Source organism: Acanthopagrus latus, chromosome 24 (genome assembly GCF_904848185.1).
Source record: "Acanthopagrus latus isolate v.2019 chromosome 24, fAcaLat1.1, whole genome shotgun sequence".
NCBI classification, from domain to species: Eukaryota; Metazoa; Chordata; class Actinopteri; order Spariformes; family Sparidae; genus Acanthopagrus; species Acanthopagrus latus.
In genome coordinates, this window is record NC_051062.1 from 15,979,190 (window position 1) to 16,005,636 (window position 26,447).

General features: G+C 43.8%; 3 protein-coding genes across 5 annotated transcripts; 2 read left to right on the forward strand and 1 right to left on the reverse strand.

Moving 5' to 3' along the window:
• Positions 1-210: 210 nt before the first annotated feature.
• rgn (regucalcin) lies at positions 211-2,726 on the forward strand. Of its 2 annotated transcripts, XM_037090507.1 has the most exons (8): positions 211-365; positions 1,060-1,239; positions 1,325-1,507; positions 1,582-1,676; positions 1,780-1,894; positions 2,005-2,136; positions 2,231-2,385; positions 2,523-2,726. In XM_037090507.1, exons 2-8 carry the CDS (start codon positions 1,074-1,076, stop codon positions 2,571-2,573), a joined length of 897 nt encoding a protein of 298 aa, XP_036946402.1. In that variant the 5' UTR covers positions 211-365; positions 1,060-1,073; the 3' UTR covers positions 2,574-2,726. The 2 variants fall into 2 exon arrangements, with proteins under 2 accessions (XP_036946402.1, XP_036946403.1); XM_037090508.1 differs by lacking the exon at positions 211-365 and having other exon boundaries at positions 383-1,239.
• Positions 2,727-3,035: 309 nt separating this feature from the next.
• LOC119015003 (cyclin-dependent kinase 5 activator 1-like) lies at positions 3,036-24,764 on the forward strand. Of its 2 annotated transcripts, XM_037090505.1 has the most exons (7): positions 3,036-3,312; positions 5,890-5,968; positions 16,160-16,191; positions 16,276-17,748; positions 21,575-22,322; positions 23,086-23,223; positions 23,451-24,764. In XM_037090505.1, exons 5-7 carry the CDS (start codon positions 21,900-21,902, stop codon positions 23,892-23,894), a joined length of 1,005 nt encoding a protein of 334 aa, XP_036946400.1. In that variant the 5' UTR covers positions 3,036-3,312; positions 5,890-5,968; positions 16,160-16,191; positions 16,276-17,748; positions 21,575-21,899; the 3' UTR covers positions 23,895-24,764. The 2 variants fall into 2 exon arrangements, with proteins under 2 accessions (XP_036946400.1, XP_036946401.1); XM_037090506.1 differs by lacking the exons at positions 3,036-3,312; positions 5,890-5,968; positions 16,160-16,191 and having other exon boundaries at positions 16,288-16,337; positions 17,543-17,748.
• Positions 5,212-18,800, reverse strand: fmnl2b (formin-like 2b). Its single transcript, XM_037090502.1, has 28 exons — positions 18,684-18,800; positions 16,236-16,319; positions 15,676-15,756; positions 15,459-15,535; positions 15,222-15,305; positions 14,740-14,883; positions 14,541-14,667; positions 14,334-14,410; positions 13,920-14,013; positions 13,650-13,724; positions 13,099-13,209; positions 12,728-12,877; positions 12,537-12,638; positions 12,204-12,424; positions 10,711-10,814; positions 10,379-10,567; positions 9,825-9,845; positions 9,117-9,241; positions 8,494-8,696; positions 7,466-7,700; positions 7,295-7,363; positions 7,071-7,151; positions 6,827-6,956; positions 6,576-6,736; positions 5,988-6,089; positions 5,747-5,842; positions 5,443-5,566; positions 5,212-5,300 (listed from the first exon to the last, which is right to left on the reverse strand). Exons 1-28 carry the CDS (start codon positions 18,798-18,800, stop codon positions 5,212-5,214), a joined length of 3,273 nt encoding a protein of 1,090 aa, XP_036946397.1.
• Positions 24,765-26,447: the final 1,683 nt, after the last annotated feature.

Here is a 26,447-nt window from a genome sequence, read left to right on the forward strand (position 1 = left end):
ATCAATCAGTTGTCACAAACAATTTGTTTTTATTTAGATTATGTTAATTTAATTTTTATTAAAATGGATCTTCTTGATGTGAAACTTTTCGACTTGTGACTGAAGGACAAAATGTTTAAAATCATTAAAACATGTTTAACTTTTCATGATAAAAAATGTAAAAAAAAAAAAAAAAAAGTCTTTCTGATCAGTTTAATCACCTAATTCATATTTCTTATTGACCATCAATGACATCCTCTGCTGGGGGGAGGAGCTTTGAGGGGGCGGAGCTTTGAGATTCTCAGCTGGAGCAAAACATCAGGAGGAAGTCGATCCGTTTAAAAGTTCACAAGTTGAGCAGAAGACGTCGGAGCTGCGGGCGGCAGGTAGGTTTTAAACATGCTCAGGTTTCACTTGAGAGTCTGCTGAGAGACGGACAGAAGCCAGACTTCCTTCAAACATCAGTCACTGTCACAGAAATAAAAATGTCGAGGAAGTGATATCATTTTCTAAATGACTTAAGATCGGCAACAAACCGCCGAGGTACAAACATTTACTGCTCCTGTCCGCAGCGTCAGACACAGGAGCTACATCACGTGAAGGAGTTTCGTCATGTAATTTATTAACAAGCCGATTAAAGTAACAAAGCATTAACATTAATACAAGTTCTGTAGTTAGACTCCAGTAGGTTTGTGACATGTCAATAAGCAAGGCAACAAAAAGTGACAGATTTTAAAAGGAGTCTGGCAACAGAAATGTGCCGACTCAGCATAAAGTATTGAGCGAGAGATAAACTGACCTGGTTGAGTTCAAAGTGTGCAAGCTGTCAAAATACTGCCACGTCATCCAGAGCATACATGTGCGGTTACAACACGTAGCACTGTTACTGTTACACGTGAGGCTACAGCATTAGCACTGTTACATGTGACATGTGAGGCTACAGCAGTAGCACTGTTACATGTGACATGTGAGGCTACAGCAGTAGCACTGTTACATGTGACATGTGAGGCTACAGCATTAGCACCGTTACCGTTACTGTTCGTGTTATTTCTACAGAATGACTAATTGGATTTCTGCTAGGTGATTACAGACAGATGATGTCATCAGTGAAGGTAGAGAGTGTGCTGAGGGCAAGTGCTCTAATTGGTGAAGGGCCAGTGTGGGAGGAGTCAGCGCAGACACTGCTGTTTGTCGACATCGTGGGGCAGAAAATCCACCGGTGGAGTCCAAACACCAATCAGATCCAGTCTGTGGAGACAGGTTGACTACTCAGCATATAGGACACATCTGAGTTATGTGTTAATTCTATCTGCATGTCTCACCTGTCTGCCTACCTGTCCCCCAGGTGACACAGTGGGCTTTGCAGTTCCTCGCAGGTCAGGTGGTTATGTTGCAGGTGTAGGTAGAAGCATTGTGGCTGTTGATTGGTCGACTCAGACGATGTCTTCATTGGCGGAAGTTGATGAGGACAAACCTACCAACCGCCTGAATGACGGGAAGGTCGATCCTTTTGGTCGCCTGCTGGCAGGTCAGTATGGACACCTGTCTGCCTGCTTTCTATCTGAGGTAGTGTTGCCATGGTCACAGTTTGTGGTGTCCCAGGTACAATGGAGGTGAGACCTGCTGAGGTTCAGAGACAACAAGGATCTCTGTTCTCTGTGACCTCCGACCTCACCGTGACTAAACACCTGGACAAGGTAAAATCACCTGTCTATCTGTATCGGACTGTCTGTACCTCCCTGTACCTGTCCATACTGCTCTGAACCGGTCTGTACCGGTCTGTACCTGTCTCACTCTCAGGTGGACATATCTAACGGGATGGACTGGTCTCTGGATCAGAGGACATTTTACTACATTGACAGTTTGTCTCTGACTGTTGACGCCTTCGACTATGACTCACACACAGGACAGATCGGTAACTGTACTTACACTGCAGTATATATGTGAAACTGTGTATTTCTACTGCAGTACACAGATACATATACAAGTCCTGTACAGTAATCCACCTGTGTGTGTGTTGCCCAGGCAACCGTCGTGTTGTGTACCATATGGAGGAAGGGGAGGGGCTTCCAGACGGAATGACACTTGATGTTAAAGGTCATCTCTGGGTGGCGTGTTTCAATGGAGGACGAGTCATCAACATCGACCCTGCTACTGGTTAGTTGTCCTGGTTATAATAATGATGATGAAGATGATGGTGATGATGAAGACGTGGTGATAAAGATGAATAGCGCCTGTTGTGTTCTCTCAGGTGTGCGGCTGCAGACGGTCCCTCTGCCGGTGATGAAGACGACCTCGTGTTGTTTCGGCGGTCCGGATTACTCTGACCTCTATGTGACCTCAGCCAGTCTAGGCCTCAGCCAATCAGAAAGGAGACTGCAGCCTCTGGCCGGAGACATCTTCAGGGTCAGACTTACCTGTCCACACTTCATTTACTGACTCGACTGTGTTCAGTGTCACACACCTGCTGATACCGTGTGTGTGTGTGTGTGTGTGTGTGTGTGTGTGTGTGTGTGTGTGTGTGTGTGTGTGTATATCTACAGGTGACTGGGCTTGGTGTCAAAGGTTGTGCTTCAAACTCGTTCTCTGGATGATCTTCAGGAGACTCAAACAGCCAACACAGCACAGATCGCCTCACTGTCACAAACTGTCCAATACAGTTATTGAACTGGATCAATAATATTATTAATAAGTGTTTCATATCAACATTTGTATTTCATAACTAAAAATAAAAACAATTCTGAGTAGCCTGTTTCCTGATGGTTTCCTGCCTGTGTCAGATACAGAGTAAAAGTTAGGGTGATAAAGGTGTTTTGTTGTTAAAGCAGTTGTTCAGTGGGTTTGGGGCTGGACAGCCTCATGACAAGCTCAGAGTTGTTCGACCAGATTTATCATGGAATGGATTGAATCGTATTGGTCAAATGTACAACAGAAGAGGTTCTCTGGTTGTGTTTGTTCTTTGTAGCATTGAGAGATTACCGCTCCATGCTGAGGACGAGTGCAGCATCAAACTGTGAGCGATCGTACTGAAGTGAGACGGCAGCATCATGTGGACACTGTATGTTTTATTTACACCATCAAGTGCAGAATCACCACCAACAACCAACAAACACAAACAATACAAGCAACGCTACACAGCTTTATAGAAAATGTATATACACGTAGAAAACGTTGTGCTGTTTCACTTTTTTGTCTTGTTTTGACTTGGGGCGGGGGGCGGGGAGGATCAGTTTAGTCTCACAGCTGAACCGTTAGTGATGAAACATGCTGACATCGGCTCCAGCGTCCCCTCACTCTGACACCACAAACTGCAGCTCACACCCGTGATATCAGGTGACGCATTTTAAAACAAGCTTCTACCTGTCTGCTTTCACACACTGACATCATGTTCAAACATTTTCCAGATTGAAGCTGGTGTTTGTGATGCTGTGGCTCTGATGCTAACAGCAGGTCAGCTAACAGGCTTACCCTGCTTGAAAAGCCAGCACAGACCAGCACCAAAGCACAACATATGCTGGTCTTGTTGGTGACTGGTCACCAGCAAGACCAGGATATGTTGTGATTTGCTGCTGGTCTGTGCTGGGTTTTCCAGCAGGGTACAGTAGGATGGCTTTGGTACTAGCAAACATGCTAATAGCAGGGTCGCTCTGGTGCTAACACCAGGTATGGTGCCAGCTTACAGGCTAACAGCAGGTTGGCTCTGCTGCTAGCTAACAGCAGGATTTCAGAGGAAGATTTGGTCTCAGGTAGTTGAGTGTCAGATAAACAGGGTTTGTTGGTAAAGCTGGTTCTGACAGTGGAGTGCTTTCTGCTAACACTGTTTCCTGTTTGTAATGAACTGAATTTAAAGGTAGCTCTTCAGAAAGGTGCCAGACGCTGTATCTCCAGCTCTTGTAAGGCTAATAAATACAGTAGAACACAATATTGTGAAAGGAGAAGAACCCTGTACAAGAAACAGACTAGAGAAACCCAGAACAACCACAGAACCATAGACCTGCTGACCTAAACCAGGACTCTGTCTGTTTTTTACTGGGGAGAGGTACAGTTTCTTCACCCTGAACTGACCCAGAACTTTGTACAAAGTCATTTTTTTCATGTCACTTTCAGCATTTGATAATGAAGTCATGAGGCGTTTGTGTTCATGGTGATTATTTGATATGAACAATAACCACAGTGTGTCTTAAACCTGCATTTTGTCTAACGTCCAGCAGGGACTGCACTGGTTCCAAACAGAAGTCTGACTGCATGGAAGCTTATGAGAAACATCAGTTTCCTGTGGAGTTCATGATCTCAGTCTCTGGTTTCTGTTAATTTACACCAAAACAGAACATAACTATGAGAATTAGTCATCACCACGGCAACGCGTTTTCAGGGTCTGAGCCAGATGTGATCAGGACTTCCTCCCCAGCTCCCCAGTCAGTTCTGTCTCCAACAACCAACGATGGGTGAAATCTCAGTGGTTCTCTCCACCATCTGATGATGCAGTCTGGAACAGGACTTTGCTCAACACTGCCACCTCTGGCTGAAAATTTACATTTGACTGCCGTCATCTTTCTAACAATGTGCCGAGTCTCCTTCATGTCCTCCTTTACTCTCTTTCAAGTGAGGGAAAACGAACTATATTTAATTTAGAAATCACGTGTAGTCTTCAGTCACTCAGGACGCCGATATTCAAATTCAAATTTTAGGCCTACGTGGAAAAGAAGCTCTTAAAGTGCTTGAAAATTTGGAAATTTGAACAGCTAATGTCCAATTAAACTACATCTTCTGCAGAGGAAGACCATTTGATTCGATCAAAAGTTCAAGAAGAGTTTTCGAGTGTTTTTTGTCTTGTGATTGGTCAATCTGAATCTAACCAGATCGACATCGTTCAGCCTGTTGCTGCTCCAGTTTCATCAGAATAGACACATTAAAATGCACATTTTTTGAATGACATTTGGTCTGACAACAGTCAGGCCTGAGTGGAATGTAATGCTACTGACAGGAAATAGATGCAAAAACAAAAAGTCAGAGGTCAGAGGTCAAAGGTCAGATGGTGTTTAGGTACCAGGTCTGTGCACAAACTGACCAATAAAATAACATAGAAAACATGATGTCATCAGTTCACATCAACAGATTAGAAATGTTCAAAGTGCTGATTGGTCCCATCGATTAGAAGTGGGTGTTGCCAGCTGAAGGAGACGCATCATTGTCCTCAAACATGCTGACATATAAACTCTATCTGGCTCTCACTCAGTAGTGCTCCTCGGAGTGGGCGGGGTCACAGAAGAAGCGTGAGCTGCGTTTGGCTGATCGGGCCGTGAAAGGAACGGTTTTCAGAGCTACAGGTGAAGAAAAACAAAACAGCCAATCAGCTGACAGACAGGAATCACCTAAGGGATTTACTACAGACAGGGATCAGTGTATTAGTAGGTTTTATTACATAGATTATATCCTTGTGTGCTGTTGTTACTGTGTGTTTACCTGTGATGATGTCCTCTATGGCACCATCCTTCCCTTCATAAACGTGGCGGCTGTCTTTTCCTTGTCGTCGTCTGAGCTCAGTGATTAGCTCCTGCTGCTGCCTCTTCCCCCTGTGGGAGGGAGACTGGGGGGAGGAGGGGAGTCATGTTGTGAGTCATCAGTATTTCCGTCTTCCACTTTAAATTTACACTAAGCTCATTAAAACCGTAGCTGTGACTTTGACAGCTCAGTTAGAGAACAAATGAATCCATCTGTAAATGAACCACAAGAGCTCAAAATCCTGAAAGTCAGAGGTCTGTCTCACCTTGGTCTCCTCCTCCTCCTGTTGCTCCTCCTGCTCCAATTTCTCCAGTAACATCTGCTCCTGGCGTCTCCTCTGCTCGTTCTCCTCCTCCGCCAGCTGAAAGTACAAAATTAAATACATGACTTCTTATTGTATTGTTTTAGGCCCCGTTTCAACATGAACGACGCGGCAGGAGATTCAGATTCATCAACCACACCACTCCCAGAGGAGGCGGGGCTTGAGGTGAGTCAGGATTACTCACCCTGTATGCTTTAATGAAACGAACAAAGATGGGGAAGAAGACAGATGGCGGCATCGTCTTCGAGCTCTCCCCAAAGAATTTCACCACATCTTCAAACGCGTCCTAAAATGAGCCCAAACAAAACTGATCAAGACTTAATTTGCACACTGTGGTCTTTTATAGTGTGGTCTTTACAGTGTGGTCTTTACAGTGAGTGTCTTTACAGTGTGGTCTTTACAGTGAGTGTCTTTACAGTGAGTGTCTTTACAGTGTGGTCTTTACAGTGAGTGTCTTTACAGTGTGGTCTTTACAGTGAGTGTCTTTACAGTGTGGTCTTTACAGTGAGTGTCTTTACAGTGAGTGTCTGTACAGTGTGTGGTCTGTACAGTGTGTGGTCTTTACAGTGTGGTCTTTACAGTGTGTGTCTTTACATTATGGTCTTTACAGTGTGGTCTTTACAGTGTAATCTTTACAGTGTATCAGGTGTGTGTATGATGTTACCTGGTCAGGTGTGATCAGGTGTGTGTATGATGTCACCTGGCCAGGTGTGATCAGGTGTGTGTATGATGTCACCTGGTCAGGTGTGATCAGGTGTGTGTATGATGTCACCTGGGCAATGCGTGCGTCCTCCTGCAGCTTGCTGAGTCGAGATTCGTGCCTGCTGATGAAGTCTTTGAGTGTGCTGTTGTGTTGGACGCTGAACTCTCTCCAGGTGAGCTCCATGCCACGCTGCAGCTCCTTCACGTCACACAACACGTTCTCAAGACTCACTGCACACCGATGAGACACAGGGGAAACACACAGGTGAGCATCCCACACTCTGATGAGTATGCTGATTTCTGATTGGTTGACAGACTCACCTGCAGCAGCCTTGTCAACGTAATGCAGCTCGTTGTAGAACAGAGACACTACAGGATATTTCTCTCTCACCACGTTGGCGATGTAATGAAGTAACGTTTGCGTCCGGTCAGTCGACTTCGTCTCCAGGAGCTGAACACAAACACACCTTGTGTCATGATCTCATATGTTTCTGACCAACCAGAGGAGGTCATTGTGTGTGTGTGTGTGTGTGTGTGTGTGTGTGTGTGTTGGTGTGTGTGTTACCAAGTCTAAACTTTGCAGCTTGAATCCGTACACAGCACCCCTCTTACTGCTATTCATGTAGTTCCCTAGAGCCAAGATGATCTACAACATCAAAACAAGACATAATGTAGATGTGTTTATACATATAGAAGATTACATATAAATACACGCACTGTGTATAACAAGCAATAAACAAATATAAACACACTGGATATTTACAAAAACAAACATGAACACAGACGGACCTCGAGGATTTTCTTGAGCTTTTGAGATGATTTTATAGAAACTGAAGCAGCGATCATTGCGTGGAGTTGCTGAAAGGAAACACAGTCACAGTGAGACAGATCATATTTATTTGTCTGTCTGTCTCTCTGTCTGTCTTTCTCTCCATCTGTTTGTCCGTTCGTCTGTCTTACCGGTGTTAACATCTGGACGTTGTCGGTGAAGTTGCCCATGAAGGTCATGATAGACATGCGCTGGTTGAGTCTTTCGATGCGGCTGAACTGCATCATGAAGCGGTCTTCATCACTGAGAGCCTCCAGAGGTTTTCTGTCCCTCTCATATTGTCGTAGAAGCTTCACCTCGGCCTCCGTCGGCAGGAAACGCATCAGACACTCCACAAAGTCCACCCGTACTGTCCGTAGGTCAAATCTACAGAAACCCAAATCACACTATTCAGGTGCGCAGAGAAATTCACAGGTGCTCAGTCCGCAGCCAGAATACTCCTATGTGAAGGACTAACCCAACCCTAGCCCCAGATCATGGAATAATGAGAACAAGAATCACCCTTCAGACAGTGAGGAGATTGTAATTAGATGGTGTCATGGTCCTGTCTTGCCGGTGTTGTCACTGGTTCTTACTTGTAGAGTAACTAGTGTAGGTTATTGTACTTGTCTTACTGTTTCTGGTTACATTGGTGGAATCAGAGCATGTGATCGGAGCTGAGCAGTGAGAATTTCCGCTCCGAGCTTACGTGGGTGTTCGCTGCTTCGCTCCATCACTCAAAGTTATACCAGACAGCTCCGCTCAAAGACCACTCTCCGCTCACCTAAAATTTCATTCAGCTCCGGTGAAATCGCTCCTCGCTCATTCAAATTTAAAAGAGGGAGCAATTCCTGACGTTTTCCACCAAATTAGCCTGGGACACACTGCCGGATGTGGCCTAAACTGACATGCAGCGGCTCTGTTGCTGGAGAGAGCCTGTCGATTGAAACCCTTTTCAGTTTGTAAAGAACACTAGATTGTTTTGGGCTTTCACCTCGTTCTCCTTCTGTGTTCTGTCTGTTTGAGCCAGTGGATGGCCTTGTACTGCCAGCAGTATTGGAACGGAACGGGAGCGTAACAGAACCATCGCTCTGGCCTTTGGATTAAAACCCGCTCTGCGCTCCGACTATATTTCGCACGCTCCGCTCCGCTCCCATGCACTGGGTGGAAATTAACCTACGTGTGAATGGCTCGGCAGATGACCTCTGATCCCTGGCCAGCCTTCCTCAGAGTGATGGCCAGATTTTTGGCTCTGTTGGCCTCAAGCAGAGAAACTTTGGATGGAGCTTTCTGAGGAAGTTTCTGTCTGGACAGAGTCAAGTCAACTGCTGGACCCTGAGCCTTCGTCTTAAACAGCTCCTCAAAGCCCTCCACGTCCAGGTCCTGAGAGACAGACAGAGAGAGAGAGAGAGATATATAGTTAAGCAGCCCCTGAGACAGGTGGTCACTCTTTTAAGGAGAGGAGAGAGAGGAGGTCAAGTTTATTTTTAAGCCCGGATTAATGCCTTGTAGGCTCTCTCGTCTCACAGGCCATCGTATAACCAGACAGGTGGAATCCAGGACAAGAAAGGTCGCACTGCATCTGTAGGCTTCATGTTATTTGTGCTTGTCAACAATTGAAGACATATGAACATTTTAACTTCTCTTCAAGCTGTTCGCTCCTCTCATCAGGATTTTTCTTGACCCAGTTCTTTAGTTGTTACTGATGACCGTCTATGACCGTCTATAATCTCTGTTATGAAAAAAACACTGAATCCTGTTAGCTTGATGGAACTGTTGGAATCAAATAAGACTTTAATGTACCCTCAGGATGGACTCGTCATCAATGTCATTGAAGACTGTCCCGTTGATCTGACTCGGCTTCAGGGCGACCCAGTTCAACACTGGCAACCTGAACTTGGTCTGGATCGGCTTCTTTATCTTCACCGCTGCACAGCAGGAGGAGAGAGAAAGAGAGAGAGAGAGAGAGACAGAGACAGAGACAGAGACAGAGAGAGAGGTGAGTAGGTTGTCAGAGGTAGATGTCAGAAGTCCAAAGGTGTGTTCCCACTGAGGCTGAAACCTGACCTCAGCCTGAGGAGATGAGGGGCTTGGATCATTGTTATAGCAACTCCTAATACCAAAATGGCATAATTAAAGACTTTTTAATGTAATTTAACTTAAGCCAAGGTGCCACAAAACTCCATCCCCCCGAGAACCCTAACCCTTACTCAGCCACCGCAAAGAACCCTAACACTGCCTGATCCCCCGAGAACTCTATGCCTTCACCTTCACATTAAAGAGTTTGACCAATGAGATCAAACATGAGACAATAAGAGACAAACCAGCTAAAAGCTGCTTGTGCTGGAGGCTAATGGGCTCAGTTTCTAGTTTCAAGCTGATGGAGTGATAACAGAGGGATGAAGAATGAATATGAAAGATGCTCTGATGTTTGGACCTCAAGATGATGGCGGAGGATGATTAATTAATGAAGATGATGATGATGATGTAAAGAATAATACATAAACGTACAGAATAACTTGAGAGGACCCTCTGTCAGCAAAACAAGAGAGAACAAAAGCTTGTTAGTAACATATAAATCAGTTCATAACAAGTTATATTTCACTGTTAGTATGACCACTGGTTCTGGAGTCTGATTGGCTGGTGGATGAGTGACGAATTTCAGTTTAAAATAAAAAATTGATTGAAATGAGCATTCAGTTTCAATCATCGGAATTAAACTTTCAGCAACTCTGAGAGGACAGAATAAACATATGTAGTCTGTACATCTATTGGCTGTTTAATAGTTTGTTCCTAAACTTGAGAAATAAGTTACTATAAGTAGATCAGTAGACTTTGACCAGATGAACTTCCTGTGCATATGTGCATTATTGGTGATGTGTCAAATGTCCTACAGTTACCACCACGTCAACATGTCATCACCATGTCACCATGTCACCTTCCTTGTTAAAGAAGAATCAGTGCCAGCTGTCAGGACGAAAACCATTTGTAGGAATTGGACACCTGTGACTCAGATGTCTTCATTAAACTGAGATCATTTGAAATTCTTTAAACTTGAGTCTCACCTGCTAGTCCCGAGTTAAAGATAACCGTGGGTGACCCCCCTGACCCTGGGAGAGGGGGGGCTACAGGAGGAGGAGGAGGGGGCATGGGGACGCAAGAGGACAGCTCACTGGTCCGACAGGGGGGAGGGGGGGGTGGAGGGGGGGGCGGAGGTGCAGGGGGAGGAGGTGCAGGAAATGTCCCGTTGGACACTTTAAACACAAGAGGAGAAGAAGTTTAGTGTTGAACAGGAAGTTTTATCCAGAGTACTTGTAGTATTTCAGTGTACTTGTGGTATTTGAGTGTACTTATACGGTTTAAATAAATCTGTGCTAAAGATATAGTTGAAACTCACCTGTGCCTGGCATTGGTGGGGGAGGAGGGGGTGGAGGTGGGGCAGGCATACCTGGTCCTTCGCCCATCCCTGGTCCAATGCTGTGATAGGCAACCGTCTCAGGACTGTGGAAATAAATCACGTACTCAATCGACCTCATTGCCTGCTGTTATAACCTCATGTTCGTTGATTTGAGGTCATCTTTGAGGTTAATGGTTTTTGGCACATGGGGCAGCAGAGCTCGTCTATAAACACGTCAGCTGACAGTGTCATCTTAGAACGCTGTCGTTGTGGATAACATCAAGACTTTAGTTAAGTATATTTACTGACATAAAAGGTAAATTGTTGACACATTAACAAATAACTCCAAACAATTAGGCGGTTTATGACTGTTTTCTCATGTGACGCCTCTACAGTTAAAGGTTGATCACGTTCTACTTGATCAGAAATATACTGCCTGACCCCCAAAAAGTCAATCTAATATTACACTGGACCGCCTTTAGCTTTGATTATGGCAAACATTCACTGTGTCATTGTTCTGATGAGCTTATACCATGTCACAACATTAATTTCCTTCAAGAGTTGCACTCATTTTTCGATCTTGTATTGATGATTGTTGAGCCGCTGTGTAAAGTCTTCTCAAGCACATCCCAAAGATTCGCAATTGTGTTCAGGTCTGGACTACGTGGTGGTGCTGATAATGATGTCTCATGCTCCCTGAACCACTCCTTACAGTTTGAGCCAGATCAATCGTGGCACTACTCATGATGAGTGCACTACTTCATCTGCCTCTCTTCTTACCCTGATGGGCACATCACTCTGTACAGGGTCAATCTGGACTCATCAGACCACATTTTTCACCATCTGATTTCACCAAATGTTAATTGATCTCCAGTCACGATCATTCAAGATTTGTTTCCGACCACATTTCTTCCTGGAAGATGGTGGTTCATCACTATCCAGTTCTTAACCAAAGTTTTAGCAGTTCCACTTTCTCCTGAGTTGTTTTCTTCGCTTGATGCATGCCAATAATTTGACCCTTCTGAAACAGAGTAACATGTATTCCACTACAACGGGACTTTAGACAGGTTGTTTTAAAAATGAGAAGCTCCTCACTGCATCAGTTAGTTAGATAACTTGTTGCCGACGGAAACATATTGATCACAGCAGTAATTATCCAATAACAGGTTCTTACCTGCTTGCGTAGTTGAATCCAGGTAGTGAGGTTTTTTGGGCTGGGCAGTGTAAAAAGATTGTTTTGTTTGATTTTGGCCACTAGAGGGGCAGCAGAACAATCAGAAAACACTCAGTATCCTCACTACAATCATGATGTCAGAGTGCTACATGTTTAGCCCCACCCCCTGTGATTGGTGTGTATCCTGGAACGACGTGACGATTCTGACTGATCTGAGTCCAGTCTTCTCACTGTCTTTATCTATCTCACCAGCTCATCTTTAACCATGTCTGTCTGCTATTGGCCTCCCCAGCAGGAGGTGTACAGTCATGTCTCTCACCTGGGTGACAGGTTAGGACAGGGTGGAGGTGAGGGGGAGGCGGAGTCAGCCACTCCCCCATCCCCTTCTCCTCTCTGGGGTTGCGGAGCTCCAGGTCCTCCAACCTGCTGGGCCTCCTGAGCCTGGCGCTCCAGACGACTCTGACGCCGGATTGTTTGGTCCTTTTCCCGAACCATCCGTCGCAAGGTGTGTACCTGAGTGTTAGCACTCGCATACACCTCCTGCACAGGTGACATGTGTGTTAGAAGCAGAACATGTGAGAGAATAGGAGTTAAACAGACAATACAACATTTTGTGTCTTCATGATGATTGAATGTTGGTGTGGGTTCTGACCCGGACTTGGTCTAACTCCTTGTTGGTTTGCATCAGTTGTTTCTCCAGTTCAACAATCTTCAGCATTGCTTCGTTCTCCACGTCCAGCAGGCGTTCAGACATCTGTGGGCAGAGAGACAGACAGGTACATCATTATGATGACTGTGATCTGACAGCAGAGTGAGACAGGTTAGTACAGCTGTCTGTCTCACCGTGCTCAGGTTCTCCTCCAACTCCTCCACTCGTTCCAAAGCAGCAGTTTTGGTCTCGGCATCCTCCAGCAGTGTCCCGACATCGAAAACGTTGTCAAGGTATGCCTGAATCTGAACCTGCAGTCTGTCGCTCTCTGTGTGCTTCAGCCTCTGCAGTGACATTGGCACATATTCAAGTGGGGAGACATGCAGGTAGACAGGTGGAGTTTATCATTTGTGTATTTTGTCCACATACTTGTTTTTAATAATGAGCTCTCATGAGATTAATTAAGAGCGGGTCATGTGATGATGATTGTCAGTAGAGTACAGAGTAAGAGAATGATTTTCGCTCTCATGAAATTGGTTGAGAGCAGACCATGTGACCGTGTTACCTCCAGGTGTTCGTCCAGGTTGAGTTTGGTGAAGTCGTACTGCAGGTGGACTCTGAAGTTCATGTCCTCCACAGAGTGAACCACAATGTTAATGAACTGCATACAGGCCACCTGACACACACACACACACACACACACACACACACACACACACACACACACACACACATAGTCATCAACCTGCTGATGATGTCACCTTCATTAAAGGTCCAGTCTGTAGGACTGAGTGTCATCTAGTTACGAGTTTGTGGAATCATGTTTGTCCATTCAGGGCTTCTGTAGAAGCATGACTAAACCTTTAATCATGCCCAGGAGACCCTGATATCCTTCAAACATCATTCATAAAATAATAACATTGTTTTATTTATTTATATATATATATATATATATATATATATATATATATATATATATATATATATATATATATATATATATATATATATATATATATATATATATATATATGAATGCACACACATGAAAGACATGAAAGAACACTAGTATTTAAATCATAAACCTAAATATTGATTCAAGTTCAGTCGTCATACCAAAAAGTCGATGTTGTCATCTTCATTCTTAAAATGTTCCATCAGCTTCTCAAAACGCATTGACTCTGAACACACCTGCAACAAATCAATAAGTCATTCAATCAATCAACGTACACAATACATTAATCTATATATTCATGTATCTTCATAAGTTCTGCAATGGTAGAAAATGTTTTTATTAACTGTGTGCTGTAGAAACTTCATTAACTGCAGCACATTTCATATTCGATCAATATGTGTGTGTGTGCGTGTGTGTGTGTTTGTGTTTACAGTTTTAAAGTTGTCAAAGGCCGACAGGATGATCTCATGTCCTCCTCTGACCAAACAAACAGCCGCCAACAACTCCAGCACCAGAGCCTTTGTCCTGAGAGACAGACATGTCAGAGACACAGAGCCAGACAGGTCGGGGGGAGAGAGAGAGAGAGAGAGAGAGAGAGAGAGAGAGAGAGAGAGAGAGAGAGAGAGAGAGAGAGAGAGACAGAGAGACAGAGAGACAGAGAGACAGAGAGAGACAGAGAGAGAGAGAGAGAGAGAAAGTCAGCGAGAGATATAGTAATTTGTAGTGTGTCCATTATTTTTACAATGTGTGTATACTTGTATTACATATTACAGTAGTAATAGTATGCGTGTGCAGTATCTACAGTAGTTGTAGTTTTTGTAATAGTATGTGTGCGCAGTACTGACCTGGGGTTCCGGTTGTTGAGGCTCAGGGCGATCTCATTGACAGCGTGAGGATGTGACATCACCATGTTGAATCCATACTGAGGAAGAGGAGACAGATGAAGATAACTCACACCTTCATCTTCGTCTGTGTGAGCGGGCTCAGTCTGAGCTTTAATGAATCTTTATCACCATTTTTATATTAAATCTTCTGTATGTGTAAGATGTTACCTGGTAGTTCATGATGGCTCTCAGACACATGACACAAACGTGAACGTCGTCTTTCTTACAGACCAGTCGTGAATTCTTTAGAGTGCGACGACTTGGCAGAGTGTTGGATCGAGTCACCAGAGTTGAACTACAAACATACAGAAACAAAATCAGATGATGGAACTCTACCTGGCAACTTCACCTGTTGCAAATTTGTTACCTGATGGAGTGTCGAGCTGCTCGGGGAACAGACGATGATGGGGAGGGGAGGCTGCAATCGCCATGGAGATCCTCTATAGACCGACTCCAAGGAGAGTCTATGGACGAGACCTCACCCCCGGCCTCCGACTGCTCGCCATCAAACCTGAACACACATGCAGCATTTTTAGATGTTTGGAGCTTTACAGATATCCAGGATCACTTCTAACTGTTCAGAGCATAAACATGAAGAAAACATCCATCAGACTTCTGAAACCACTTGGAAGTCTCTCGGCCATCTTTACGACTCAGATCGACAGTGACAATGAGAGACGCTCTTCTGTTAGACTGTATAAGCTAATAACGCGAACATACCTGTGGAATATGTAGTTATTTAGCTTAAGGTTCAAACTGAGGGAACTTAAAGTAACATTTCATCCATATTTTATGTCTTAAATATTCTATTATTATTATTATTATTATTATTGTGTCACTCAGACTTACGTGACGGCATACTGAGCGAAGGACAAATACTCAACCAGAACATCCAGACCTCGATTCTCCTCGTTCAAAAACTCTCTGACCCACCTACATCAACAGAGACAGACAGGCAGGTCACAGAGAGAGGGAGAGAGGGAGAGACAGGTCAGAGAGGTCAGAGAGAGAGAGAGACAGATAGTCAGACAGATAATGATAATAAAAATATTAGTGATGAAGATGATGGTTGTGATGAAGAAATACCCGATGTGGTTTGTGCGAAGAGAAATCTCGAGCTCTCTGAGCATCTGAGTCGATTCCTGAACTCTTCTTCTGAACTTCTGTAAACAGACAGGTAGAAAGATACAGACACATAGGGCGAGACAGACATGTAGAGAGTCAGACAGGTTTTCTTGTCTTTGTTAGACAAACAATCCCTAACAGCGTGATGTCATCAATTCAGTGTGACATAATAGCTCACCTTGCGAGTCACAGCTGGATCGAGGAAGCCTCTAAGTTTCTGGATGTAAGTGTGTGGAGGGTTCTTCACCTGAAACCTCTCCTGCACCGCACACACACACGCACACACACGCACACACACACACACACACACACACACACACACACACTTACTTTGATTAGATGACATCAGTTTTCACCATCGTTGGTAAAATGTACTTCCTGCTCAGTTTAGTCACAATATGATTCACTTGTTAAATCAAACAGATTTAAATAGTACATATTACCAAACACATTTAGAAGGAATCAGATTACCACATGGTGGCTCACACTGATAACCTGGACTCTCTGTGGCCTGGCAGGTTGTTCAGCCTGGACTGAGGTATGCAACAGTTAATGTACTCAAGTATATATATATATATATATATATATATATATATATATATATATAAACACACACACACTGAAGTAACGTACATATACTGAGTTTCTGATCTGTCCTGCAGAGTCCTGATTGGTTGACGTTCTCGTTCTTCAGGTAGGAACAGAGTCAAACTCATGAACTTTATTAACACCACTCACCTGATCACAAATCAGCTCCCACTTCTTCTCGTTGTCATAGGAACGCAGCAGACGCACCTTGTCAGGAGGCAGGTTCATCGAATTCTGGAAGACATTTTAAAGGTTAGTGAGTTTAAAGCACCTTGAAGAGTCTTTGTGACACTTAATGTGCAGTGATGTTGCTGGAACAGTTGGATTTAGGGTTAGGGTCATAAAGAACCTAAAACTATGAATCAAAATTCATTTCATTTTGAAATTTAGGGTAAACCCCCCAAAAATCATGTTTTTCATGAAAACTCACACTTTAATCCATCAGATGAGTTTTCAGATGAAAATAAAATTCACTTGGTGGAGAAAGAATAATTTTTACTTGGAATGATTATTTTGTTTCATCTGCAGCAGTTACAGCCTCTCAGAACTTTGTCTTCTGGGTTGTCAGTTTGTGGAGGCGATCTGAGGAAATGTCCCTCTATGCTTCCTGTAGCCCCTTCCACAGGTTGGACCAGCTTGATGGGTACTTCTTAGGTATCATACAGTCAGTCTGTTTCACAGCAGCTCTACAGGGTTCAGATTTCATGATCTGCTGGACACAAAACCTGCTGACTGCTCCTTCTCTAAATAGTTCTTCATAGTTCTGAACTTTGGCTCATTTTCCTGTTGGAGGATAAAGTTTGCTCCAGTCAATCTCCATCCACAGTTCATGACATGGTCTTGTAAAATGAGGTGATAATCTTCCTGAATCCAGGTCCCTTCAGCCGTGAGCATATGTCCACCTTTACCAAAACAGGCCAGACCATCACATTTCCTCCATCAGGCTAACAGGTGGAGGCACTACTTGTTATATGTCGCACAACTCTTCTTCTCTGCAATCCAAACTTAGACACATCTTTCCAGAACACTTGTTTCCAGTCTTTGTATGTTAAGTGTCTGTGTTCTGTTCTCCATCTGATTTTTTTCCTTTTACTGATGCATCAATAAATTATATCTATTTATCTATCCTGGAGCTTCCTCTTCACCTGAGACATGAGGACCTGGGAGGCACTTGTTTCTCAGACTAGAGTCTGATTTGCTCCTCCTCTTGCTCCCATTTATCTTTGTACTGTGGTGCGAGTCAGTTTGACTTGTTGATTGAAGGGAGTAGTACACGCCATGTTCATTTCTCAGAGCAACACAAGTTTCAAACTTGGATTAGCTAACACAATGAGCCACTGCAATGTGCAAAACGCAGCAGCATTGTAACCTGTATTTTCCTAGTAAACACATCAACCTCTTCAGCTCTTGCTTCTCTTTTTGGGTTTTTCTCCAACTTCACACCTGTTAACTGCCAGAGTGTCTCAGGGCTAAAAAGAGTCAACAGGCCAGATGTCCGAACCCTAACCCTAACTCTAAGAATCCACTGGATGCATGTACGTTGCGTCATGGGTCTGGGATGTTTTTGCTCCATCATCTGTCATCAGGCAACCCCTACCGCTTGAGTCGCGAGACCGAAGAGTTCCTGTGATAATTACCTAATCACGTGAGACCAAGGTTATAGGTATGTAGTATAAACTCAACAACATGAAGTCCAAGATAAGGGTAAGAAGAACTGCATGTATTTGTCTATTTTTTTCAGATTTTTGTGTATATTTTTGTTTTTTATTTTGAAAATTAATTGGATGTTATGTTGTTGTTCTGGTGTCTGACTTCCTGTCTGCTCTGTGCTACATTCAGCTGAATTGCTGCATTGTGCTCTGGCATCTGGCAATGACAGAAGCCTTGCGTATCAGCTCTGGCGGCGTCCAGACTGTGAGCTGTGACAGAGCAGATACGCAACGCAGCACAGCCAGTGGAAGTAAACACATAGACTAGAGTGAAACCTATCAGCTCAGCTGCTGTGGCGGAGCCATGACGGGGTAGACAATGCTTTTGATGAGACCAAAACCAAGCTCAGTGTTCAAGGAGGGACAGTCCTCCCTGTGGACTCCCTTCCTATCCACTCTGTCCAGAGACACAACTTGATTCCAGTGAGGTGGGTGTGTTATCATGGTACAGCTGTATGGTACCGCTGCATCCCCATTGCCAGCAATACACACACACCAGCTCACATGCATAAATGCTCACTCTGCACAGAGTCTGTGTGCAAACATGAATCAACATTTAGCTGTCGGTCTGTTTGACTTCTGAGGTAACCAGAACTAAAGATAACAAAAAACAAATGAACCAAACCACAGGAAGAAAGGCCCGCCACACTAGCTCCAACCCCCAATCGCAACCTTACTCGATCCAACCCCTAACCCTCAGAGAGATGAGAATACAATATCAAATATTTGGTGTATGAACAAAAACCTGCAGAACTGATGACATCACATCAGCCTGAGCTGGACTCTCTGTTAGCATGCTAACAGGCTACCCAAAATCAACCTATAAATCACATGTCTTCACTGTGCATCACTTCAACATGTCTTCTCTTGCGTGTGTGTGTGTATTTACCAATGCGATGGAAAACCTCTCCTCCAGCTCAGCCGGGTCGGGCATTGGGAGTCGAACTGGGGCGGCTCTAGACCGGATCACTGCCAGTTGGCTCTCCATGCTCTCTGCGTTCCCCATCTTACACACTCACTGAACACACACACTCACACACAGACTGAACACACACGGTGAACACGCACACTGTGAACACACCCACCTACAACAACACACACACTGAGCAGACACACAGCAGTAGGAACATGTGGTCGGCCATCACACACTGAACACAGACAGGCGGTGGAGCTGCTCAAGGCCTGTCTGTCTTTTTCTCTTCCCGTCTTTTTTGTCTGTTGCTTCCTGTCTGTCTCTCCCCCCTCCAGTCTGTCTTTTGTCGGACAGTGCAGATCGTCTTGCTCCACCTCCCGTCTCTCTCTCTGTCTGTCTCTCTTTGTCTCCTGTCCTCGCCGCTGATGCTGCTGCTGCTGCTGCTGCTGATGCTGCTGTTGCTGCTGATGATGCTGATCCAGATGAAGCTCTGATGCTGTGTCGTGTGTGTGTGTGTGTGTGTGTGTGTTGATATGAAATGTGTGTGTGTGTGTTGTATGTGAGCGCGTGTCGCAGATCAGCCGGTTAATCCTCCCCCTCTCCTCCCCCACATGAAGAAAGAAAGAGAGAGTCGGCCTCCCTCCTCTTTGTCTCCCTCTCTCTCTCGTTCTCTCACAGCTGCAGTCTTTGTCTACCTCGCTCAACCCTCCCTCCTCCCTCTCTCTTCCTCTGCCTCCTCAGACAATGAGCCTTCTGCTGCCACAGGCTCCGCCCACACACACACACACACACACATGCGCGCACACACACACACACACAGAGGTGAGTATAATGTGAGTCTCTGGATCAGCTGCTGTAAAACACACACAGCCCTCAGTCGTATAATTCAATAATAATAATAATAATAATAATAATAATAATAATAATAATAATAATAATAATAATAATAATAACAACAGTAATAATGACTAATAATTAATAATGAATAAGAATAAGAATAATTATTATAATCAACAGTATTTTAGCCGCTTTTAGTAGTAACATTTCCAACATGATCTTCTATTTGGTTTATTTTATTCTCCTCATTAACAGAACAAACTAAAAAACTAACCCTCATATGATCATTTATTAATTGAGATTTAATATCATAACTATAAATACAGGATGTCATCATCATGTTGGTACTGAACAGACATGTGGCTCAAGGCTTTATTAAAAAAAGCTGATTTCTATTTGACGATAACAAACAGCCAACAATATCAGAGAGTCATCAGTCAGCAGTGATGTGATTACAAACAGCAAGTACTTTAGCGAGATTAACTAATAATCTCTGCAACAGTATTGATTCTCCTGCTGAATCCCTCCTGCCCAGAGACACTGACCTATTCAGCCCCCCAGCCACCAGAACCAGACATGAGGCTCAGCAAGAAATCACTCTTCAAAACCATCTGATGCCTTAAACTGGTACCAATTCTCCCCCCTCACCAAGGCTCATCTCACTTTTCATGGTCCAAACTTAGCAGCCATACCAGGATTTACCCAGTACAGACAAGTACCTGCTACTAGTCTCGACCCAGTACCAACCAGCAGCTCATACCAGTCTTGACCCAGCACTGACCAGCAGCCTCCTCACTGGCACTCTAACCTGGCAGCGGAGCGTCAAATTAAATCAAATCAAATCAAATCTAATCTAATCTAGTCAACTGAATTATACAATCTGAACTCACAATCACATTGTCTCAATTGGCTATACAATCTGTGCAGTGAATGACATGCTTTTTCCCGGAACCCTCGATTCAAGTGAGGAAAAACTTTACGTTGATGGAAAAAACAACCTTTTAACAGGTTAAAGACAAAAAAATTGAAGAAGCCTGATGAAGAGCCACAAATGAGGGATCCCTCTCCTAGGACGGACAGACATGTAACAGATATTATGTATAAAGAAAGAATGTAGCACTGACAGAATATCTGACACAAATGATAGTACATGTAAAATGTGTGGATCCAGGAGACGGCTGAGCAGTTCGAGGCATTGCCAAGGACTTTTCGAGCCAAAGTGCTCAGAGAATGGATAGTGAAACCAACACACAGAGTTCAGGCATAGAAATATAATAATTATGTTGAGTCTTACTTTTAATCAAAACAAAGTGGCTTGTTCACATGTTAACAGCTCTCATACGTATTCACCAAGCTGCTCATTTTAGAAGAGATGATTCATGTAGTTGATATTAACAAGCCATTTTTAAGAATGCAGATGGCAGTATCACCACAGAGGAAAAAGACTTGTATAACAGAGAGACAAGTAGTGGGAGAGACAGGCAGACAGTCACATTATAAATGTTAATAATAATATTGATAAAAAATGTAATAATAGGGGCTCATCTTCTGTCTTCAGTTTGTGATGTATGTTGTTTTTTTCGCTGGTTAGTTTTATGATTATTAGTACTTATTAAGAATTAATTATGTGATGCAGCTCTGATTGACTTTCATCTTTCCTCCCTCAAAAGTGTCAAATAAAAAATTAAGTGACAGAAAGAAAATTAGACTTTTAATTTGGGCTATTTTCAAGAGTTCCCAGGTGTTTCCAGGTGTTCAGGAGTTCTTCTACATATGTCCTGTTGCGTCTGAAGTGTTATCAGATGACACAAGTGATGTCACTGGAGTGGAATCAGAAAGAATTGAGCTGTTAGCATATCGCACTGAAGAGGTGCATTGTGGGTATTGTAGGCAGCAGGGTTTAAAAGGGATGATGGACTAAAAAGTGTTTTGTATGTTGTAGGTGTGAAGAGATGAATAATCACACTTAACCTCAGCAGCAGCAGAAACAACAACAACAACTATACTGATTTTAATGTTCTCCACTGCAGCTTTAAAGTTTCAGTACCATGGACAGAGTCTCTGCTGGAGCCCCGCCCCCAAGACTGCGTCACAGAGACAGACAGACAGGTGGAGACAGAGACAGGTGAAGACAGAGAGGGGGACACACTGATCCACCAGGACTACAGACAGGTTGGAGGAAGGAGGCTGCAGCAGTGATGGAGCTGCAAGCACGTTTTTATTTCTAACGTTTGAACGGTCGGACCGGAACGACAGACAGATTAGAGACAGACTGACAGACAGACAGACGGACAGACAGAAAACTGCTCCTTCGCTGCTGCAGAGAGGCTCGCGCCGGTCCTTCCGCTTGTCGTCATGGGAACGGTGCTGTCTCTGTCTCCGGGCTCGCGGAAGGCTGCGGCTCGCGGGCCGGAGAAGCTCGGGGAGCTCACGGTACAGAAGCCGTTGGAGGCTCGTGAGGAGGAAGAGGAGAAGGACGACACGAAAAGGAAGAAGAAGAAGAGGCACCCGATGCTGCTGCACGCGCTCAGCTGGAAGAAACGTCTCGTTGCCGCACGAGCCAAGAGGAAGGGCGGGAAGAAGGTGAAGCCAGCAGTGTCCGAGGCCCGGCACGTGCAGCGGGAGCAGGCGGTCACCGACAGCCGCCACAGAGCGCTGAAGGGCGGACACAGACACGGACCCATCCCTGTACCCGTCCCCACCGTGCCGAACCAGAACCACAATGAGAACCGGGGAAGGCCGGACCTGATCATCTCACCACGGAGGGTGGTGGTGCAGGTCGGTGTGGTTTGATGGAAAGGATCAAAAAGAGAAATCAGCTGTGAGATGTTTGAAGAATCCTAAATAATTTCACTCAAATAATAAAAACAAAAATATTTGACAGTTTTAAACTAAAGTAGTTGAAAGAGATCACGTCACAGTTACAAAATTAACATGCTCAGAAAGCAAAGTTTGAGCTGTTCTCAGAGGACAACAATGTCTGAGAACACTGTTTGAAGCCAGGAAGGTGGCAGGGTCTGCCACATTTAACAAAGTAAGCATTATAAATTGTGTTGTCCTTTAAGGTCACTTTGTGTATTCAGTCATGGAAACAAACACAGTTTGATTATTGAGTTAGTTTGAAGATCTGTCTCTTATAAAATTACAGACTGCTCCTTTAATGACAAACATGATGTCACATTTCATTTGGATGTTTCTGACACAAACACAAACATTAGAGAGAGAGAAAAAAAATGAAATATAAAATAAGATAAAATATTATTGAGTGAAATTATCTTCACTTCAACATTCATTCATAACTTTAAACACAACAAAACAAAATATCAGCATTTTCAACTTTGTAATATCTGTGATGCAGTCAGTGATTCATATGTTCAGCATGTTTATGACAACAACAACAACGACGATGATCATGATGATCATGATGATCATGATGGTGTACATTCGTGTCAGTTAGGGATGTATGTTGACTGTTGTGTCCTTCCTCCTTGTCACCTGCTCACTTGTCTCCTCTCCTCCCTCCTTTTACCTTCCTTTCTAGGCGTCGACAGGTGAGCTTCTGCGTTGTCTTTCAGACTTCCTGATTCGTCGTTGTGTCAAACTGAAGGAGCTGTCGTCCAATCAGATCATCTTGTGGTTCAGAAATGTCGACCGAGCGCTGCTGGTTCAGGGCTGGCAGGTCAGTGTGTGTGTGTGTGTGTGTGTGTGTGTGTGTGTGTGTGTGTGGGTGTGGGTGTGCCTCCTATCTGCAGGACCAGAGTTTCATCAGTCCAGCCAGTCTGGTATTTTGTGTATTAGTAGTATTAGTACTTATTACTCAACCCTGTAGTGCTAATAGTCTTCTCACTGTAGTATTAATACTCTTCGACCTGGAGTACTAATACTCTGTGTCCTGTGTCTTTTCAGGACCAGTGCTTCATCAGTCCAGCCAGTCTGGTCTTTGTGTACCTGCTGTGTCGCGATGCTGTGGATGAGGACATGTCTTCGGAGCACGAACTCCATGCCACCTTCCTCACCTGTCTCTACCTGGGATACTCATACCTCGGCAACGAGATCTCGTACCCCCTCAAACCCTTCCTGGTGGAGTCCAGCCGTGATGCATTCTGGGAACGAGCACTGGAGATGATTGATCGCCTGAGCGGCGACATGCTACGTATCAATGCCGACCCTCACTTCTTCACCGAGGTATTTCAGGACCTGAAGAACGAGGGTGGAGCCAAGGAGAGGGAGGAGAGAGAGAGGGAGAAAGAGAAGGAGACAGGGGAGGAAGAGAGACAGAAACTGAAGGAGAAGAAAGATGAGGAGAAAGAAAATAGTGCAGGAAACCGCATGGAGGACCTGGATCGTTAAGTGAGGCTGAGACTGAGACCATTAAAAAACAGAGAAAGGAGAACATAGTATTTGTTAATGAGGCTCACCCAGCAGCCGCCGACGCTCTGAGGTCTGAATGTAAACAGTGACCTTTCACCTCCTGCTGAACACAGACTGAAACATGGACACTCGTTCACTTTACCTGCATGCTTTCAGTCAAACCAACAGTGTTTTTGATTGTACTGTTGTTACCATGGCAACCTTACCTACAATCCCAGCCTTAGTTTGTTTAATTGCTGAAGAAAAGTATTATTTGTACTACGTCCCAGTACTTACCACACTACTTCTGTAGAAGTGTTTGTAGTATCTATACTGTGGCCCAGTAGGCACTTGGTGTGGTGAAACACATGGGGGTCGACTTGTCAGAATGATGCCAGCATGTTTCTCTGGCTGTTCGGACTCACAGTTCTTTGCACAGCAGGAGATCTGCCACATGACTGAGCTACTGAGAGATGAATGCTGATCTGCTGCTTTCAGACTGCACATGTATTCTTTTTTTATGTCATGATGAGAGCAGAGCTGAAGGTCTGATGTCATGCTGCATGACGGTGTGACGTCATACTGCATGAAACAAGTGTTACTAAAAGAAATGTTTGCAGCCTTCTTTTGGCAGTTAAGGTTAGGGTGGATTGTGAGGAATGTAGTGCAGCAGCTGCAAGCTTATGACAGATTTAAAAATTGATCAGAGCAGCCATGATGAAAACACAATGTCATGTTACCTGATCAGCTGATGTGACTGTGATGTTTTGTTGTCTGAAGGCTCAGAATGTAAAATCTGTCAGCTAAACCGAAGCTGCTGACTGGTTTCTATCAGAGTAACCTGCCGACATAAACCAAACCTGAGAGTCACCTGACAGCCTGTCGCCTCTTATTCACTGTGATGTGACTTTCGCCTGATGTTTTATACAGTCCTCTACTGTCTTCTGTCTTCTTCTGTTGTCTTACTTTCCTCTACTGTGTTAGTGTTTGAAACCAAAGAGGAATTCCTCACAGCAGCTAAATTAAAGGAGAGTCTTCACAGTGCACAACAAAGTCAACAACACCATGAATTATGTCTAAAGTGTGAAGCTGAGACAGTGAAACAATTAACATGTTTACTGCAAGAAAGTATTGAGGCAGTATATATTGTTCACTGTGCTGTAACATGAGACTGATCAGGTTCAAGTGTTGACTTTATTTACAACACTCATTAACATATGTCTCTCCCTTTCATTGCCACCAAATGTAAAAAGACTATCAGTTTTCATCTAACATGGCTGTAAAGTCTAATCATGTCTGAAAAATAACTAGTGATGATAAACTGCAAGTGATCTCAGAAAGAGGGTTATTCTTTTTTTATTCATTTACCAAATACGGAACATTTTTGTAGAAGTGAACAAACTTGACAGGAAAATATATAGATTGAATATTTACTCTGATTCAGTTTTACAAACAGAAACGTAACATGAGTACCCTTAGAGAAGAATGTAAAGAAATTGACTAATGCAGCCCTAAAAATTAGCTGGCATCCATTTGGCTCCATCTGGTGGCCGATGTTCAGACCTGTTCACTCCAGCCAGGTAGGTTTCTGATTTTGTTTTGTTTTGCATCGTTAATTATAAAAGGTGCATTGTCATCGTGATAAAATCTGTTTGTCATCAAACCAATGAAATGTCAGACTGTGGAATTTTGTCATAAAAACCCTCTAGTGACTAACCCTAACCATTTGGGACTTGAGTCTTTAACCCAGATGCCCATTTACAATCCTTAATCAATAAATTCATCTGTACATTTATTTAAAAATATATAAAAACTAAGAAAACTAATATAAACACCATGCAGCAGGGAACAGTTGTCATAAAAAAAACATTCGTACATCTGCAAAATTGATTAAACATAAAAAGGACTAATAAAGAATATATTGTAAAGATTCTTAAAATTATTATTCCACACACAATTGTATAACATGTTCAACTCCACAAAATATGTCATAGGGATAGCATTAAAAACCAGTAGAAGGAACCCACATTACAAAGCTCATTTTGCCTTTAGTTACAGATTTGGAAGCGGCATGCCTCAGTCAGGGACACATACTGCAGCACTAACCAGTATTGTGTCTTGTTTCAGTGTTGAGAGTCTTATGTTTTGTCTCCATGCCCTGTTGTGTCTCTTCTGTCTTTTCAGTTTCTCCTTTCTCCTCATCCCACTGTGTTTTCCCCTTCCTTCTAGTTGTGTGTTTGTTTCCCTCTGTCAGTATTGTGTGAGGCTGACCTATTTTCTGTTTGTCAGCCAGACTCCATTCACCTCTCCTCTTCCCTTCCCATCTCACCTCACCTGTTTCCTAGTCTTGTGTCTCTGTGTATATAGTCTTTGTCTTTCCCTGCACCAGGAATAGGTGGTGACAAAGGGGAGTATTTCCATCGTGTCCACTGGCGTGTTTCAAAGAAAGTGCTGAGGGCCTTCCGCCAGAAGTAGCGTGAGTACCCCCTTGTGGCGACAGGTCTGAAGAGCATCTTTGTCGCCTCCATGAAATCACTCTTGTAATTCCAAATT

Excerpts from the sequence above, each read along its gene's own strand:
- rgn (XM_037090507.1), top strand. The coding sequence starts at position 1,074 with ATGATGTCATCAGTGAAGGTAGAGAGTGTGCTGAGGGCAAGTGCTCTA. Across the intron at positions 1,240-1,324 it reads GATCCAGTCTGTGGAGACAG|GTGACACAGTGGGCTTTGCA; the intron begins GTTGACTACTCA and ends CCTGTCCCCCAG. Across the intron at positions 1,508-1,581 it reads TTTTGGTCGCCTGCTGGCAG|GTACAATGGAGGTGAGACCT; the intron begins GTCAGTATGGAC and ends GTGGTGTCCCAG.
- LOC119015003 (XM_037090505.1), top strand. The coding sequence starts at position 21,900 with ATGGGAACGGTGCTGTCTCTGTCTCCGGGCTCGCGGAAGGCTGCGGCT. Across the intron at positions 22,323-23,085 it reads CACGGAGGGTGGTGGTGCAG|GCGTCGACAGGTGAGCTTCT; the intron begins GTCGGTGTGGTT and ends CTTCCTTTCTAG. Across the intron at positions 23,224-23,450 it reads TGCTGGTTCAGGGCTGGCAG|GACCAGTGCTTCATCAGTCC; the intron begins GTCAGTGTGTGT and ends GTGTCTTTTCAG.
- fmnl2b (XM_037090502.1), bottom strand. The coding sequence starts at position 18,800 with ATGGGGAACGCAGAGAGCATGGAGAGCCAACTGGCAGTGATCCGGTCT. Across the intron at positions 10,568-10,710 it reads CCCACCAATGCCAGGCACAG|TGTCCAACGGGACATTTCCT; the intron begins GTGAGTTTCAAC and ends TTGTGTTTAAAG. Across the intron at positions 7,152-7,294 it reads AGCTCAAGAAAATCCTCGAG|ATCATCTTGGCTCTAGGGAA; the intron begins GTCCGTCTGTGT and ends TTGATGTTGTAG.